General features: G+C 40.7%; 2 protein-coding genes across 2 annotated transcripts; one reads left to right on the forward strand and one right to left on the reverse strand.

Moving 5' to 3' along the window:
* Positions 1-4,802: 4,802 nt before the first annotated feature.
* Positions 4,803-8,470, reverse strand: zcchc9 (zinc finger, CCHC domain containing 9). The gene is made up of 6 exons (XM_084746545.1): positions 8,382-8,470; positions 7,289-7,696; positions 5,788-5,938; positions 5,608-5,700; positions 5,434-5,502; positions 4,803-5,105 (listed from the first exon to the last, which is right to left on the reverse strand). The coding sequence occupies exons 2-6, from the start codon at positions 7,673-7,675 to the stop codon at positions 4,993-4,995; spliced, it is 813 nt and encodes a 270-aa protein (XP_084602671.1). The 5' UTR covers positions 7,676-7,696; positions 8,382-8,470; the 3' UTR covers positions 4,803-4,992.
* A 973-nt stretch (positions 8,471-9,443) lies between these two features.
* LOC146308801 (low choriolytic enzyme) lies at positions 9,444-13,346 on the forward strand. The gene is given in 10 exon segments (XM_084746161.1): positions 9,444-9,577; positions 9,660-9,692; positions 9,787-9,852; positions 10,071-10,120; positions 10,981-11,050; positions 11,137-11,251; positions 11,440-11,612; positions 11,861-11,942; positions 12,016-12,137; positions 12,922-13,346. Coding segments are annotated over 10 exon segments (1,041 nt in total). The 5' UTR covers positions 9,444-9,525; the 3' UTR covers positions 13,200-13,346.
* The last annotated feature ends 3,055 nt before the right edge of the window (positions 13,347-16,401 follow it).

Here is a 16,401-nt window from a genome sequence, read left to right on the forward strand (position 1 = left end):
ACATCTGTCAAAATTCAGATTACAGCTGATGTGCTGCAGTGACACTTGGAGTAATATTTTACACCCCACATCCAGCAGATGGCGTGGGTGATGCAAGCGGCTTTGCTACCTTACACCATGTTTGCAAGAGGGTAAGTGTAAGTGCGCATCATTTCCCTGAAACTTCAGAAACACTTCCTGATTGTGTTTCCTCACCCACAGTAGTGTTGTTTCCTCCCAATCGTGCCTGACCTCCGTCGCTTTGGAGACGTCCTGCTTTGTCCTTTTCACTTCTCGAACCAGGAGATCTGTCCCCTCGCTTGAAGATCATCGTTTCCTCCCAGTAATTCCATCTTCAAACTGCCAATGCTTGCACTCCAAGCGCACCTGCTTCTTAAAGGTGATGAGAGCTGACTTTTTGATTGGTTTATTGCACGCTACTCCCAAAACACACCCATGAACTAATCAAGGCACTTCTGCACAGCTGATAAGGTGTATTCCAGTGTGCGCCATGGATTGATTATACTTTAGTTTTAAATTTGACATACAGGCTGTTGAACCAGGCTGTACTGCAGTGCAGCAGAACACTCTGAATCACTGATTTAAAAAAAAAAAACATCTACCAAAAATCAAACCAAAGTCTGTATAAAATTTCATGGCAATCCATCTAATAGTTTGGATATTTTAGTCTGGACCAAAGTGGTGGATCAGCCGACAGATTGCATGATAAAGCATCGCTAAAGAGAAACTGACTCTTTGATGATAGAAGATGTTCAGATGGATCATATCTGAAGATGTATGTATGTACAGTAAAAGCTCAGAGGAGCAGAACAGGATAAAGGCTGTGTGTTGTTGGGCAATCCCACGACAGAAAGACAATAGTTGGAGGAAAGACCCCTCTCAGCTTCTCTTAAATTGGATCCAGGAGACATCAGTGAATAAGCCCTCTGTGCTTTTGTTATGAGGCACACACACACACACACACACACACACACACACACACACACACACACTTCTCTCCTGTGGATGAAACTTCTGAGTAGATTGTGTAATCAGCCTCAGTGAGCTGGCAGCGTGTAGCTGTCTGGCTGCAGTTTCTCTTCGCCTCCATGAGAACGCATCAGACTCTGTGGAAACCAGGCACAGGGGGGTCTTCTGAGGGTAACCTCCAGGAGGCAGTCCCCCCGATTCTTATTTACTTTATATTTCACTTTTACCCAACCAGGGAGTCTTTTGGAGACCAAACAACTACTTCATAACAGCTCCTGGTGAACGTATTAACTGATTTGCAGCAGTGGTGGTACAAGTTCTGCATCGAAAAACTTTCTTAAAGGGACACCGTGCAGGACGTTGCCCAAAATACAATGCATATACTCCTGTATGTAAAGAGACACCACCCTCTGCCCATACTTTCTTATTTTCTCATTATTTTGCTGCTTTACTGACCCAAAAAGTCAGTATCTAACATCCTGGGAATGAAACCCAACCATCTACTATCTATCTGATGTATTTACAAACCGCAACTTTAGGTTTAGTGCTGCCAGAACTACACTACACCACTTTTTTTCTCCATGTGACAAAATAGAATATTTGCAAGGAACAGTGAGTAAATGACCTGAAACTAGCCACAATTTAAGTGTGTGCTGCATGTGTGCACGTCATGGGTGCACTTCAGTACTTACAATGTACAGTATTTGGCTCTGATGATGTTGTGAAGTAGAATAAGTGTCTTTGTCGTTGGCAGAGAACTCCCTATTTTCATTGGTGTAAATTAGTCCCAATTTTTATACTTTAGCCACAGAGATCAAGTTGCTGTGTTTACATGTATGAATGCATGCATGTACACACGTTGAACTAGCTGGTGACAGTTATTGTGAATTCAACACTTGAATCGTTGATTCATTCATTTAACACACACTGAAGTGTAAGAAGGGTCTAGCCTCATTAAAGACAGGAAAAAAACAATGGTTTTTGTGGTTGCTTCCCATCACCTGCAGTTCGTGCTGTATTTTAAAATTACAGTCATTGAAACAGAACTCCCTGACGTTGCTTGATGTCCTTTCAGATCAATATTCTTCATGTATATATATATATATATGTATATATATGTATATAAAGTAGACTGACTCATGATCTGGAGATCCACATCACAGGTTAGATAATCACCAACAGTTTGAGTATTTTCTCATGAACTGAGGAACAAGTTTTGTCTGTTGTGGACTGGAGGCTGGTCAGCGTTTCACAGAACCAGAAAGTTCCAAGAAACCTTTTGCATCATCAATGATGTAAGGCCTTTTTACACGCTCTCCAGGGGAACACACACACACACACACACACACACACACACACACACACACACACACACACACACACACACACACACACACACACAGACAGGGATCTCTGCTTTGTGTCCCAGAAAACAAAAAAGTTTAATCTTCATTGAAAAAATCTGGAGTGAGGTGAAATCTCCAGTGTGATCTGGTTTGTCTGTGTGTTTCTCAGCCTCTCGCTCTGCAGCTGCTGACGCATTATGATGGTTTGTGGGTCAGTTCTTTAATGGACTCGGGGTGTTGACAATCTCATTGATCGGCCACTTTATAACTCCTCGTTGTCCTCCTAGCGACAGGCTCAGCTGGTCTCCCCCTGCTATGAAAACTGCAAACAGGCCGATCATATTATCACGTAATTCCCTCACGTCCATGAGACAGAAACTCAACTTGCAGCTTTGAAACATCCTCTAAAGAGAAAAAGATGTTTCCGCTGCAATCAGGTCTTAATGCAGAACATGAAAACCATAATTGTGTCGATTTGGAAAAATTACAAAGGGAGAGAGAACTGTTGGACAAATGAGACGAGAATCTGTTCAGAAAACGAGGAGGGACAGGGAAGAGCTGGCTGCAAAACACAGAGGTTGCTTTGATGAAAAAATCCAGATCTACACAATAGATGCACATTTATCCTGCACATAAAAGCAAAAGTTCTGATTTTTTGATGTGAGGTACTTATCCATAGTCAGATGGTGGTTGACACGCCCCCACTTTGGAGAGGCAGCAGAAGTACTGGTGTAGGAAGCTAAGCTATGTCCTGCTGTGGACAGGCTCAGCAGCAAAATGTGTTTTAGACTAACAAAATCAATATCAATTTAAGTCTACGGCATATTTACAATATTTTAACCACTTTACCTTGGTTTCAGACAGCCTTTTCTGACGGAGAACTGTTGTTATACAAGCTAAATATCAGTCCACTGAAAAAACTGTAATTTTACCTGACAGAACACAGGAGTCTCTGGGCCACCATTGCCTCGATTTGTCAGGTTGTGTGTGTTATTGTGTGAATTTGGTGAATCCAAACTGCCCCTTTAAAACACAGAAGCCACACAATAACACAAACAAACTGTTCTGTGAGGTAAAATGACCATTTTTGGTGAAGGAATTTGGTAGATTTGGAGAGAGTGATATTTGGCTACTATAGTGATGATTTCCTGGCAGAAAAGGCTGAAAATATTCTATATAGCATACAGTTAAACTGATACTGATTTTTTAGGTGTCCAAAACACATTTTGCTGCTGATCCTGTCCACAGCAGCACTCCTGCTGCTTCTCCAAACTGGGGTAGATAATACCTCATACAACCACACTTCAAAAAACCCAAACTATCCTTTTAACTCTAAAGTTGGTACTTCTACTAAGTTGGTATTTTTAAAGCAAAAACCTGCGGTTTATTGCCTTCTCTTTCAAGTAAGTGTCTAAAGCTAAAAGTATGACAGAGCTGCAGGATGACCTTGACATCAGGAGTCACTCTGTGATCCTGCAGCAGAGCAGCTCAGTGTGAGTCAGCACTGACCCCGAGTGGCCGAGTCCTCACATTACAGCTGCAATAAAGACCATTATATTTATTTAATTTACATGTGAGGAAATTAATTAAGGCTGAAAGACGTCAAGAAAATGCATTTAAAAAGATAAAGATCAAAGGTCGAATCAGAGGACAGGATTAATATGTAGAAACAATAACCTGACATAAAGCTGTAAAACTGCCACATTTTCAACTATTTCTGTTCCATTAATTTTACTGCCCCTTTAATACTTGCTTTGCAAATTGACATGTTGTCTTTTTTCCACATTTTGCGTTACTTTGCACTGTTTCATGCACGCACAGAACTTTCTTAACTCTTTGAACAGCACATCATACATAAAGTAAATGAATAAATAGGATTCAAACCAGTCTGAAAGGAGTAAAGTCTTCTAAAGAGTGAAGTCTTGAGCTGTTTTTAATATCCAATAGTCCAAACATAGTTTTTCAGACATGCAGATTAACTCGGCGGTCGCAGAACAAAACATCTTTGTTGAAGAAAAAGAATAAATTCAAAGAAGTCACGTCATGTTTCATTACAATGTAGGACAGTTACCACATCTACTATGTGAAAAGAAAATATAATTTAAACCATCACTGTCCTCCAACACAAACACTCGTACAACACACACTAACATACACAAACATAGAATAACTACTAACAGAGTGTTTGGACGTTTATCATCATGTATTTTCTGTCTCTTGTGGTTTCTGCAGCTGCTATTAATTCTGATTCGTCCATGAGAAGACGCCTCGTCTTCTAGGCCTCAGTACAAATGTGATCCGTTATTCATGAAAACAGCAGTGTTTGTTTTTCATTTTTAGTTTTTAATTGACCACAGCTTCTCAGTGAACCCTAAATATGAATCTCCATCGTATTTCTCTCAGTTCATTTTCCCTCTCACAGAAAACGATCAAGCATTTTTGATCGCAGTTTTGTTCCAAGAGCAGAATAAAATCAGACTGTAAATATACAGAAGCAATGTTTTATTAAAAGGATCTTTATCAAATATTCACAAAGAGAAGCAGAAAGTGTCTGAAGGACCACCTCACTGTGTGTGAATTATCAGTCTGTTTGTCAGAGTCCAGAGGGTGAAGCTGCTCACAGATGGATGAACATCGTGAACAGAGTCGGACTGATCGACGGATCAGCTGTAGACGATCAGAACGTCACCACTTTAGTCTGTTTGGGTTTGACTTTCTTCACTGGAACGTGGACGTCCTCGTAGTCCGCACTCATGTTGTTGGACAACCAGGCAACCGTCACCGAGTTCGCTGAAGGGAGAGGAATCAAAGGTGAGACACATGGAGGGGGGAGAATTAATCAGACATTGGTTCCCAACCTGAGGTACGTGAACCCCTGAGAGGCACTGTAAAAATCTCACAGGGTCCTCAGGTCTTTGTCTGCTCTGAGGTTGTCAAAATTAGATTCCCACAAATCACTGTTTGTGCAAAAGTTGGTATAAATTGTGTATCTGTATGAAAAGACCTGTGCAGCACTGTTAATGAACCTGACAGTGTGTTTAATAAAAACGTGATAATTTCCTCCTCCTCTATAAAACCCTGCAGGATGAGTTTGAAGATGGACACAAAGGAGACTCACTTGCAGCCTGGTGTTCTGGACAATCCTTCTGAAAATGTTCCACTGAACCACAGACACGACAGCAGCCTCCTGCACACACACACACACACACGCGCACACACACACACACGAACCATCAGTTAAACAAGTGTAACATTAATGACTTTACAGTGCAGTGGATGTGTGTGTTTGTACCTTGTGCATAAAGTCCTTTAGGATTATCTGGACAGGAGCGAGACAGGTGTCCAGTCTGACCACAGATGAAGCACTTTGCATACGGATAATCACCTGACAACAACAAACAACATGTCAGCATTAATGAAACAGTGTTAAATATTCATCTGTTCCAGCTGTGAGTCTCCATGATGTCCTCACCCAGAGCAGGATCCACTTTAGCTCTGCACTTCTGGATTTCATGTTCGGTGGAGCCGCAGCGGTAACAGATGCCTCGACCCATCTCCTCGTCTCTGTCGGCCTCCGGACAGTCGGCCAGACCGTGACCGGGCTTCCTACAGTTAAAACACAGCTGGAGGAGAGAAGGACACGGGGAAGGAAACGATGGGACGGAAGAGAGAAGGAGACAAGGAGAGACATGAAACAAAAGAAACAAGGAGATGAAGGAAACAAGATTTAGGATAAGAGGAGAGACAGGAGCATCAGAGACAATAACAGGGCCTGTATTTACACAGAGTTACTCTGAGGAGTCTCTCTGGAAGTTAAACCAGGACTAAACTCAGTCCTTCATCAGAGTAGAATTAGTTATTGATGCTGCTGACTGTCAGTACAGTTTCCTGCACTACCTGTTAGTTTAGATCTTTTACAACTGAAAGCTCATGGAACAGTTGTGGCTCACTGCAAGTGCGACACTGCTGGTTTGAAAGTGGATCTGTAAGTAACATTCTCTGGTAAAGTTTGTTTTTATAGATCTGGTGTGGAAAGTGGAGTCTGCCAGATGTTGCATTAGTGAGGGAAAGATCACCTTAAGCTGAATAAAAGATAGAGAAGCCAAATAATCACAAACTTATTGCAGGGAATCATATATTGTAAGTAAAAAAATATTTAAAAATCCATTAAGAGAGGGAGAGAGAGTCCAATAAGCTCTTTATATATCCAGAGGTCTGGAGGAAAAGAGTGGGAGAGGAGATAAAACCTGCCTTCTTCACACATGCCAGACAAATAAAGACCCGGGCACGATGCAAGAGGAGAGGGAGAGACTCTGGCGCTGTTGGCAGAAGAGCTGTGCACTGAATTGAATAAGATATTGAATATATTTCTTATTTTTTCCCCTGATGGTCAGAATAAGTTGCTAAAAATTGGCCTCTAGTCATTTTTCAGAAATGCTAAGATAGTCTGAAAAGCTGTTAAATCTAGAGAGAGCTGTCAAGTTGGCAACATTGAGCCCAATAATTATGATGTGGTTGATAAATGAGGAGAAAAAAGAGGGATTGATACAGTGGAGGATGAAAGACAACAAGTCACTAAATCTACATTTATCGGCCAGCAGCAGCACACTGTGTTGTCCACTGACATCCACTGCTAACGTGAAAAGTTATGCATGTTCATCTTTTCTCTGCAAGTCCCTTATAAATGCATCATCTGTAAGTTTGTTCTGTTTATCAAATGTTATTGTGATCCAACTGTTTTGAAAATCGAATGCTATTAAATATGCTGTCTCATTATCATTAAAAGATGAAATGAAAATAATGAGTAAAAATAGGTTTTGACAGAATTTTGCAGCCTTGTCCATCAAAATGATGGAAAGCAAGAAAATGCAGTCCAGCCTCTGATATACGCCTCTTTCAGGTCTCATTGTGTGTTCATGTGATGGTTATAAACGAGACCCCAATCAGTCAGGACTGACTATATATTCACTCACCATGTTGTTCTGCTTGTTCTTCTGTCTCTTTATCCTTCTATCTTCTCTTCTTCTGTCTTTTTTCAGGGCAGTCTCCACCTCCTCCCTGATCTCCCGCTCCTCCTCCCTCCCTCCTCTGTCTGCTTTCGGCAGCGGCTGCCCGCTCTGCTGCAGATACTCCAGGAAGCCGTTCACGTCCTCGTCCACGTACTCCTTCTTTTTACGGTTGGGTTTTTTCACGCCTGATCCACCAGGCTGAGTCCCCCTCAGATGGTCCCTCTGAGGTCCTCCTTTAGGACCGCCTCCTCTTCCTCTTCCTCTTCCTCCTCCTCCTCTCAGCTGACTCCATGGAGTGGCCTCTGCTGGCTTGTTTTTATGGATGTTATTTGCTCTCGCCCACCTCGTCATGACTGAAACTTCTGACTGAAACTAAAGAAAGACAAAGTGTATTTAAGGTGGAACAGTTACAGTTGACGGCAACTGTTGTCAAAGTGTGTTTGAAAGTTTAGGTAGGGAATAATCGAGTAATCAGTCCATTATTTAACTCCTGCTTTTTGAAAAGCTTACAGTAAAAATATTTTTAATGCTAATGTGACGCTACTGACTCCAAACAGTCTGACAAAATGATGTTTGTCCACTGTAAAACCAAACTAACTTGACTAGCTTAGAAATATATCGTTAATATTATTATTACTGTTATATAACTGTGTCATCCTCCAGCAGCTGTTTTTTTCACAGCTGAGTCATGCAGATGTTAAGTTTCTTAAACAGCAGTTTGAACCAGAAAAAGACCGTTAACGATAAAGATGTGTAACTTTACTAAGAATAACTGCTGTTGTTGAATCCAGCTGTCATTTAAACATCGTTAGGATAAATTACTGCACGAAATAACAACAAGAAAATATTTTGTTGACGTTGATTCCAATGAAACTCCTGTTAGCATGTCAGTTAGCGGCTAGCTAACAAACAGAGCGTTACTTCAGTTTTTAATGATAACAAACATTTTAGCGACTCGTAACAGAATCGAATAAAACTGGATAAATGGAAATTAAAGATAATCTTTTCCTAAAGAACATAAAATATCACTGTAAGCTCAAATTCTCATCATCATTACCCCGAGAGATCTTCACCCATGTGTTTGTATTTTTGCCGGAAGTGGTCATTCTTCTTCTACGGCAGAGGTGCCTAGTCTTGTTTCCTTTTCTTCTTCGTGTATATCGACGGTTCACAAACCATCGGAAAAGATGCATAGCGTCACCTGCTGGATCATGGTGTATGCAGCACTTCAGTCTATTGTTTTTGTCCTGCTTCTTCTTCTTCTTCTTCTTCTTCTTCTTCTTCTTCTTTGCTAAAAGTGTTTGTGCAGCAACTATTTGACTGTTTACTCAAGAAAAGCAGGTTAATGTTTCAGGTTTACAGTTTAATTTATGTTAATTTTTAAGGTGTTGTTAATGATGTAGCTGGTTGATCTATTTTATGTACAGTTGGATATTTTAATCTATAATAATACACTATTTTAAAAATTAGAACAATAATGCGTTTCTTATATATTAAAAAATATAACTATTATAAGTGGCTACACTGTAAAAACAAACAAGTTGATGAAACTCAAAATGTCAAAGTAACGGACTGCAATTCATTTTTGAGTTAAGTTTTGATCTTTTGTTGAGATAATTTACTTTTCTTCTTTAGATAAAATTAAGCTTTGAATTTTAGAAATTCAAAACATTGTATTTGAATGATATATTCATTGAAGTGCAAGTCAGTGTTAAAATTCTACTATTTCCAGTTAAAATTATTTCTCAGGCACTAAAAAAAGTTTTGCAGCTCACTGTGACAATTTTTTTTTTCACTTTGTTTCTAAAATTCAAAGATTAATTTAATGAAAGTAAATGATCTCACCCAAAGATTATAGGTCAGAAAAAAACTTTTTCAGGTTTATTTCAAAACTCAAGAGTTTGACTTGGCCTCAAAACTCAAAAATCTATTGCAGTACATTGCATTGAAATTTTAATTCATCTCCACTACTTTTTCTACGGTGTACAGCTATGAAATATATATATATATATATATATGATAGTAAAATACAGTAAGAAGTAGGGTATTTCTCTCTGAAGTGCAGTAAAAGTGTCTCCTCTGAACTTCACAGGAATAAATGAGGCAGCAGGTGATTTGACTTAACACGACTAACGAGCAGCTGAAGCATCAGTCAGTCTGTCTCTGTCTGTCTCTGTCTGTCTGTCCTGACCTGTGTCACCATGCTGCATCTGCTCCTCACTGCACTGCTGTTTGTTTTATCGTCTCAACATGGTAAGAAATCGACATGTGACACTGTTTGATTTCACTCTGCAGGAATAAACACGTGACTGTTCTCTGTTCTGATGTGTTTCAGTCGACTCCAGTCCCATACAGGGAGAGAGAAAAGGTAAAACTGGTCTGATTTACGTCTGAACCCATCAACATGTTAAGGTTCATGAGATTTGTGTGTTTCTTTAATGAACTGATGTGTGTTTTTGCAGCTCGTCCAGAGGACTGGATCACCAGGGTGTTGAACTATATGGACTCTAACCCAGAGACTTTGGAAGGTGAACTGTCACTATTTGCAGATGAGGAGAAACATGTTGAAAACAGAAGAAAAATCAGTATTGATGTGTTTTTTCTTTTCCTCTTTGTGACAGAGCTGATGGTCCAGGACCACGCAGTGTCAGAAGGAGACAAATAAAAGTGAAACTGGAGGAGAAACATGTTGAAAACAGAAGAAAAATCAGTATTGATGTGTTTTTTCTTTTCCTCTTTGTGACAGAGCTGATGGTCCAGGACCACGCGGTGTCAGAAGGAGACATTGTGCTGTCAGTGAGTGAATCTACCTCATTTTTCATTCAGTTTATTTCTAATTGAGTGTGAACGCTCAGTGGTCACAACCAGATGTTCCTCTACAAGTTTTTTTTGGACATGTTCCAATGTTGAAATTCCCTGCAAACATCAAAATAGTCAGCTAGGACGTGGTCGCTATAATTCAGGTTTTTGATATTTTTCATACTTTGATAATATTCAGCATTTTCTTTCATTCAAAGTAAATGACAGAATGTTCAAAATGAAAACAGTTTCACTTTCCAAACTCTTTAACCACTCATTCATACTTTCAAGCTAGAAACTCCATCAAAACACCAAAATGTTCCACATCTTTTTGCCTTTTATTTGACTTTCAAATCCCACTAAAACTTTTCAAAACATTCAACTTTCTTTAAAGTTTATTTAAAATGGAAGTCAGTCACAAAACCCTTCAAACCCATTCATCTTCAGACTCTACAGTTTAATGTCACCTTTTCAATAAACATTAAAATATTCCACATCTTTCAAAGGGTCTTGGTTATTTGCGAGACTTTTCACGACAGCAGTTCAGTTTAGCATCAACTTTTCAACAGCCAGGATTCACACCAACAGTTTCTTCGGAAAGTTAAATGCATAATTAAATTCAACTATAATTGCAAAGTTAAATGTATAATTGCACAAAGTTGGGACTTTGAATGGTAATTTTCTTCTTATCATTTCAGCTTTAACCTATTTATTTAGTTTGCATGCTGTTTTGGTGCATTTCTATTTCTTAACATTTCACTGTGCATCCATCTCATTTAGAAAGGATACTCATAAACCCACACAGAGGCTGAATGCCTTTGACAAAGTAAAACTAACTTGACTGTTTGACCCTCCAGTCTGACAGGAATGCGGTGGAGAGCACGTGGCCGACGCTGGAGATCCCGTACGCCATCAGTCCAGAGTTAGGTGAGCAGTCTGACATTGGGTTGCGCTCCAGGTCCCTGCACTCACGAGGAATAATCTGTAGTTTACTGTTCCTGTGTGTTTCCCAGAGAGCCGGACAGACGAAATCGTGTCTGCGGTGGCGATGGTGTCTGAACACACCTGTGTGTCGTTCCACAAGAGAACCTCTGAGACAAACTACCTGCTCTTCAAAAGCAGCAAAGGGTATGAAAACAGTTTACTATTTCATCAAAAATGTAGGACTGCCACTGATAAACACTTTTTCTCTAAAATGTCATTCACAAGTAAGAACCACATGATCAATGACAAATATGTTTACAATAGTGTTCTGATTATTGATGTGATATAAAAGCATTTTGTCGTCTGATCATGCATCAACTGTCATGTTCCAGATGTGCTTCATACGTGGGCTTCATCGGCGGTGAGCAGCCAGTGTTTGTCGGGCCCCGATGCAAGATGGGAAACATCATCCATGAGATTCTTCACGCTCTGGGTTTCCACCACGAACACACGAGGACAGACCGCGAACAGTACATCACCGTTCTTCCCAGTAATATCATGAAAGGTAATGTTTGTGTGCTCATGCACACGTTTTAAATGTACACAAACACTCTGCTTAGACTATTATCTGATATGCAGAGATGGTCCACCTATTCTTTACACAAGTAAGTACAGATAATTCATTAAAACTAAAGTAATGAGCCTGTTTTTTTGGTTTATTTTTAGTGGAGGTGGACTTCAATGGTGTACTGGTTTAGTAATGATGAGGATGTGTTCGTCCTCTAAGCAAAAAATAATGAAAATGTGTTTCAGGGATGGAGAAAAACTTCCAAAAGCATCAAGGTAAAACCTTTGGTCTTCATTATGACATCACGTCTATCATGCACTATGGAAGGTAAGGAAGTGTCCAAACGTTTTTCCTGCCTTCTGTAAATGTTACTTCGTGACTGTTTTTATTCCTGTTTCAGTGGGGTTTTTTCTGTAAATGGTCTGCCCACTATTGTAGCCAACGATGATGTGAAGGAGATGGGACAGAGAGTCAAAATGACGCAGACGGACATTGAGAGAGTTCGCATTCTCTACAGCTGTGGTATGTACTGCTGTATTTTTACTGTCCTTTGGTCACTGTTGGATGACCTCACTGAGAAGGAACATAAAAAGTAGTGATCCAAGAAATTAAGTTTTATAACAAGATTCAGGAACAAAGACCACGCCTCAGACGGATTCATTTCTGCACAGCGAGTGCTGAAACACACCTCAGCCGTTTCCTTACCTTATGACTCTATTTCCTCATTCCACATCAACCTTCTCACAGGGTCAGGCCGTCTCAGAGCAATCTCACCCCTCCTTTTTCTCCTCAGCCTCCTCTAGCAACCCGAGCAACCCCACAGTCTACAGCAATCCACAAAACCTTCAACTTCCCACTATCTCTTTTCTTTGCCTCCCTTCTCCCTCCCCTAAAAGCTTCACTCTAGTCGCTGCATTACCTCCGGCACATCCAAGCGGACCCTGACCTTGCAGTTTGGGGGCAGTAGTTTTACATATCACTCTCTTTTTGCTACCCAAGCTGCCAGTCGCCTGCAGCAATTTAACCAGGGCATATACTGGGGGGCACTAGACTCCAACTGTATTGCCGGGTTTTTGCAGCTCGCTCCTCTTTGTGCAGTGCACCATCCCACATTAACACACCACGCAGCCTCACCACTTCCTCGCCCCGTGCCATGGCCCTGAACAAACGAAGCCCCACCGTTTTTTGTGGCTGTCCCTCAACTTTCCATCACCTGAAAACCAACCAATTCAGAAAATGAAGAAAAAGTAATTGATTTGTGGATTCCCTTTAACTGTAAACTCTCCCCCTCTCCTCTCCTTACCAGATGCCATTACAAAGGAGGTGGAGAAGGAGAGCAGTGATAAGAGGGAGGAGACGGAGGAGACAGAGGAGACGGAGGAGACGGAGGAGAGGCAGGATGCAAACATGTATGGACTGGTCCACGATGTGACGTCTGCCCCCAGGACCATGAAGAACTAGGGCCATGTTTCTGCCAACAAACCAAAGGAAGATCACACTCGAACTGCCTCCCTGCAGCAGCTGACTGCTGCCACCAGAGGGCAGAATAACACCAGCAGAGAAAAGACCCAGACTGAGCTGTAACTGAACTATTTATTAATAAAATCAATATTATTCTGTACACTGAGATTTGTCTTCACTGGCATGTTTGACATGACATCAAGTAGTTAGAGGGACTGTACATGAAAAAGTATTATTCCATCCTTTTTGCAGTGTTTCCCTATTCAGATAGATAGATGACAGTCTAATAAAAGGCAAAATAATACTGTAAACTTTAATAAAGTGTCTAATAAAGAACATATTTATAGTTTTTGTCTGAGGTGTAATAAAACATACTTAGTTAATAAAGTATAAGCTAAAAATATTGAAATGCTGCCAAAAACAAGAGGGTCCTGCTGCTTGGAGATGTAATTAAAATAGCTCAGAACAGGGTATAGGACCGATACCTAAAGTGTGGGTAAAAGTACATGTTGTGCAGTAAAATGTCTCCTGCTGTGACTGATGTCTGATTCTATGAGACTTTATTAGATTGTTCATACTGATGCATCACTGTTAGAGCAGAACTTCACTGTTGGAGCTGCTCCAGGTGGAGACACTGAACTACTTTATAGGTCACCAGATAAATCTGAGTGGTTGTCAGGTGATTAATAGGAGACGAGGGCGCCGTGTGGAGGAAGGCGAGGGAGGATGATTTTAAAGACACACTTTATGGTGCGGCTTGACTCGACTCCTTGGCTTTCCGTTGCAACTTCATGCAACTGTGTCCGGTTGCATAAAAGCTCTTAGGCTAAGGATTCCCTTAAGTTTTCATCTAAGGATAACTCAGAAAATAATGGGTTGCATAAAATCACCTACTCTGCAGAAGCAGGTCTGTCAGATTGTACCCTGATGTTGATCCCACCTGTCAGAGGTGTCATGCTACTTTATATCACATGCTTTTGTTGTTTGAACATCGTAACTGCTGTGATTGAAGTAGCTCCAGAAGGGCTGTCCCTTTTGAATAGCCAATCAAACTCCATGGCTTTTGCATCCCCTTTGGCCCACCCTCTGATCCTCTTGAAGTGGACTCCACCTTCACATGCCTGCTGGGTCAGAGAGGTAACGTCATGCTTAAAACTAGAAGAGCTGAGATACCGCAGCCATGCCTTCCATGTACCAGGCTGACTGAGTGAAGCCTTCATCCACCTCCTGGACTGAGCTTATATGTAATATCTATTTATTTATGTGATTTAATTGATTTTAATTTATTTCCTTTATTTATTTTTACTGTTATTGTTGATAGTGCACGTTTTCATTTATTAGTTTTTAGTTATTTATGTCTTTACTTCATCAATTTATATTTTTATATTACAGTTTGTACATGTGCTGTATTCTTTTTGTAAAGATCACCTGCAAAATGCCAAAAAAAAAAGTTGAAATAAAGTTTTTTCAACACACCGCTGCACAAAAAAAGGCACTTGGTGAAAAGACCTTTGGCGCAGCGTCTTTTCTCTGAGTGGCCGCGTGCAGACGCTCCCTGCTCATTGGGAACAACTGAAAGACACAGGCCCTCAGTCTAAGTCGATCAGTTGCATCAATAGCAACCACATTTTTAAATTCACTCAAAAACAGCAGCCTGCAAAACCACACCATGTTTGACTGATAAAGTGCAGACATAACAAGAACACCATCCCTTCATATCATCTGTTATAGCAGCAGCGTAGCTCCTTTTTATGAGTGTGTAGTGAGCGACAGTGAATGTGCTCTGAGTGGAGCAAAAGGTGAGCAGTGAAGTTGTCGGTCTCGCAGTAAATGTAAATAAAGGTTTCTCTGTGTGTGTGTGTGTGTGTGTGTGTGTGTGTGTGTGTGTGTGTGTGTGTGTGTGTGTTGTTTCCCAACTGCTAGTATAGCGTTGCTAAGACGATCATGTCTGCCCACATTGAGAAAGCGACAGCTGTTTTTACACGTCATTTTAATGCGTGACTATATAACAACAACAATGATGTCCATCTGTTGTGTGCTTTGTCCTGAACCTCCAGGTGCAGAATGTTACATGCATGTCTGCAGAGCGCTCAGACATCACACACCATCAAACACACAGTACTGTACTGTAGAGAGCTGCAAGCAAGGCGAGCAAGAGTTAGCTGAAGTTGAGTTGAAAAGAAAAATGCCTTTTTAAACTTTTTACATCACATTCCCGGTCATGTGATGTGCACCTCTTTAACAACATGTCAGTATATCAGAACATAATATGACATGTGCTTACATAAGCCTGAACCAACAAATAATATCATGACATCCACCGATCAATCAGTTTTCAGCTTTTAGCTTTGCAGAGCTAAGATTCATCAGTTAGCTACCTAGCTAGCAGCAGTTTGGTTGTTGTTGTTTTCAGGTGTTCGTCACCTCAGACCTTGTTCTGTTTCCCCAAAATACTGTGGGGGTCATTTGCAGATATTTGTACTGACGTAGTTTTAGTTTAGTTATGCCTTTTTTATGTTGAAAGAGTCTTTCCTCATGTGCAAACTTCCTGCCGTTGTGTTTGTCCCACTTATTTTTTATTGCTGATTATTGTTACCTGTTTCTTACTGGCCTGCCCTCCATCGATTATTTAGTTTTTGTGGCTCCCCTTTCATTTCTAATTATTGCCACCTGTCCCTTGTTAGCTTTCCCTCCCTCGATTATTTAGTGTGTGTGTTTCCCTCCTTTTCATTTCTAATTTTTGTCATCTGTCTTTATTAGCCTCCTCTCCCTGGAGTATTTAGTTTGTGTGTTTTCCTCCTTTTTCATGCCTCATTATTGAAACCTAAACCTTGTTCTGTTACCCCAAAATACTGTGGTTACCATGGTTACAAGCCCGCTAGCCAGAATGTATTCACTTTGAGTAAAGTGTATCTGTGACGGCAGATTATGCACGAGGCATTTTACAGTGGACAACTTCGACAACTAACGTTAGCTGACTGGAGCATGCGATGGGCCGCGGGCCTCACTGATTAAGATTACTGAACAAAAAGCTCAGCTTAATGACTCTGTTCACTGATTTGGATGAAACTGGATCTTATTTTATGGAGAAAATGCTTTTTTGTTTCCCCTCTGATGTCCTCCGGTTGCTCAGCTTCAACTTTGGCTCAGAGTTTCTGCTAACTCAGCTGCCATTAGCAGTCAGCAGAGACCGACGGGCAATACAGTACTGAGGTGATCAGTGGAGCTTCCTGATGGAAAGATATTTTTTACTAGTTTTTTAAGTAGGTAACTGCGAACTGTAGTGCCATTAGCTCGGTTAGCCGTGCAGCTAAGTTAGCTGACT

This window comes from Lutjanus erythropterus, chromosome 20 (assembly GCF_056507025.1).
Source record: "Lutjanus erythropterus isolate fLutEry1 chromosome 20, fLutEry1.hap2, whole genome shotgun sequence".
Classification (NCBI taxonomy): Eukaryota; Metazoa; Chordata; class Actinopteri; order Lutjaniformes; family Lutjanidae; genus Lutjanus; species Lutjanus erythropterus.

What these genes read in the sequence shown, in the direction of transcription:
- zcchc9 (XM_084746545.1), bottom strand. Translation starts at nt 7,675, where the DNA reads ATGACGAGGTGGGCGAGAGCAAATAACATCCATAAAAACAAGCCAGCA. An exon ending in TAAAGTGGATCCTGCTCTGG is followed by an intron (nt 5,701 to 5,787) that starts GTGAGGACATCA and finishes TGTTGTTGTCAG; the next exon opens with GTGATTATCCGTATGCAAAG. An exon ending in TAAAGGACTTTATGCACAAG is followed by an intron (nt 5,503 to 5,607) that starts GTACAAACACAC and finishes GTGTGTGTGCAG; the next exon opens with GAGGCTGCTGTCGTGTCTGT.